Source organism: Antrostomus carolinensis, unplaced genomic scaffold (assembly GCF_000700745.2).
Source record: "Antrostomus carolinensis isolate BGI_N321 unplaced genomic scaffold, ASM70074v2 scaffold41616, whole genome shotgun sequence".
Lineage (NCBI taxonomy): Eukaryota > Metazoa > Chordata > Aves > Caprimulgiformes > Caprimulgidae > Antrostomus > Antrostomus carolinensis.
The window spans coordinates 1-1,263 of NW_010324683.1; the positions used below are offsets into that span (position 1 = coordinate 1).

Here is a 1,263-nt window from a genome sequence, read left to right on the forward strand (position 1 = left end):
TCTGTGTGATTCTGTGATCCCTGGTAACCCCAGTTCTTCCCACAGACCTCCGTGCACGTGGATGTGATGCCCGGTGAGTTTGACCCCACCAACTACACGCTGCCCCAGCAGCCCCTGCATCACTGCATGCTGCCCCTCTCCAGCACCTACTCCACCCTCCGGCTGGTCACCAACCCCTACCAGGCTGATGTGGATGGAGTCAGGTAAAAAAAACCCACCTGGTGTGCTACCAACTCTTGGACATCTTCTGGGTAGGTCATGGTAGGTAGAGTCATCTGAATCTCTACTTTCTTCCTTCCAAATGTTGTAGGTTTTTAGGGACCTCAGGGCAAAATGTCAGTGACATCTTTAAATACAGCAGCATGGATGATTACCTGGAGATCCTGGAGTGGACGCTGCTGGCGGGACACATCAGCCCCACAGCTCCTGATACTCTGGGTAAGGCGAGGGCTGGGGGTGGCTACTGAGGCTGGGGAGGGGGGGTTATTTGCCCTCCAAAGTGATGCCAGGTGCCAGTTCCCCTCTTAATTTCCATCCCTCCCAGGCTGTTACCCTTTTTACAAGTCAGACCCTTTCATCCTCACTGACTGTCCTCACGTCTACTTCTGCGGCAACGCTCCCCGCTTCCAGTCCAAGCTGCTCAAAGGTGAGTCCTACAACCTGTCACACCCCCCTCCAAACCCTCACTCAGGGCTGGGGACCCCCACATTGGGGTGCTGATTGGGGTTCATCTGTCCTTGACACCCACCTGTCTCTGCAGGGGAGGAAGGGCAGCAGGTCCTGCTGGTGACAGTGCCCACCTTCAGCACCACGCAGACCGCCTGCCTGGTCAACCTGCGTGACCTCAGCTGCCAACCCATCAGCTTCTCGGGCTTTGGGGCTGAGGATGATGATGGGGACATGGAGGTTGGGCACTGACTGAGCAGGAAGGGCAGGGACTCAATAAACCCTTGGCCCTTTGGATGGTCCTGACAACCCACCACCTTTATGTCACCCCTGTGCCCTCCGGGGAGGGTTGGCACGGAGCTGCCAGGGCACGGGAGAGAAGAGACACTTGTACCAATATAACTCGATTTATTTGTGTAATAAAAAACTGTGTGGAGGTGACAGGGGCTGTGCCTGCCTCTGTGGGGACCCTGCCCTGGAGAGTGACACCCCCCCTGCCACCCCACTGTGCCAGGAGATGGGGGGGTGAGGGCTGGGTCCTGCTTCCCCCTTTCCCTTGCCAGGCAAGGGGCTGGCACTGCCTGGCAGTGCCCCAGA

General features: G+C 57.6%; 1 protein-coding gene across 1 annotated transcript; it reads left to right on the plus strand.

Moving 5' to 3' along the window:
* Nucleotides 1-45: 45 nt before the first annotated feature.
* LOC104527325 (DNA polymerase delta subunit 2-like) lies at nt 46-928 on the plus strand (the record flags this gene model as incomplete). Its single annotated transcript, XM_010171009.2, has 4 exons — nt 46-203; nt 311-438; nt 545-646; nt 761-928. Coding segments are annotated over 4 exons (546 nt in total), but the record flags the coding sequence as incomplete, so codon positions are not given.
* Nucleotides 929-1,263: the final 335 nt, after the last annotated feature.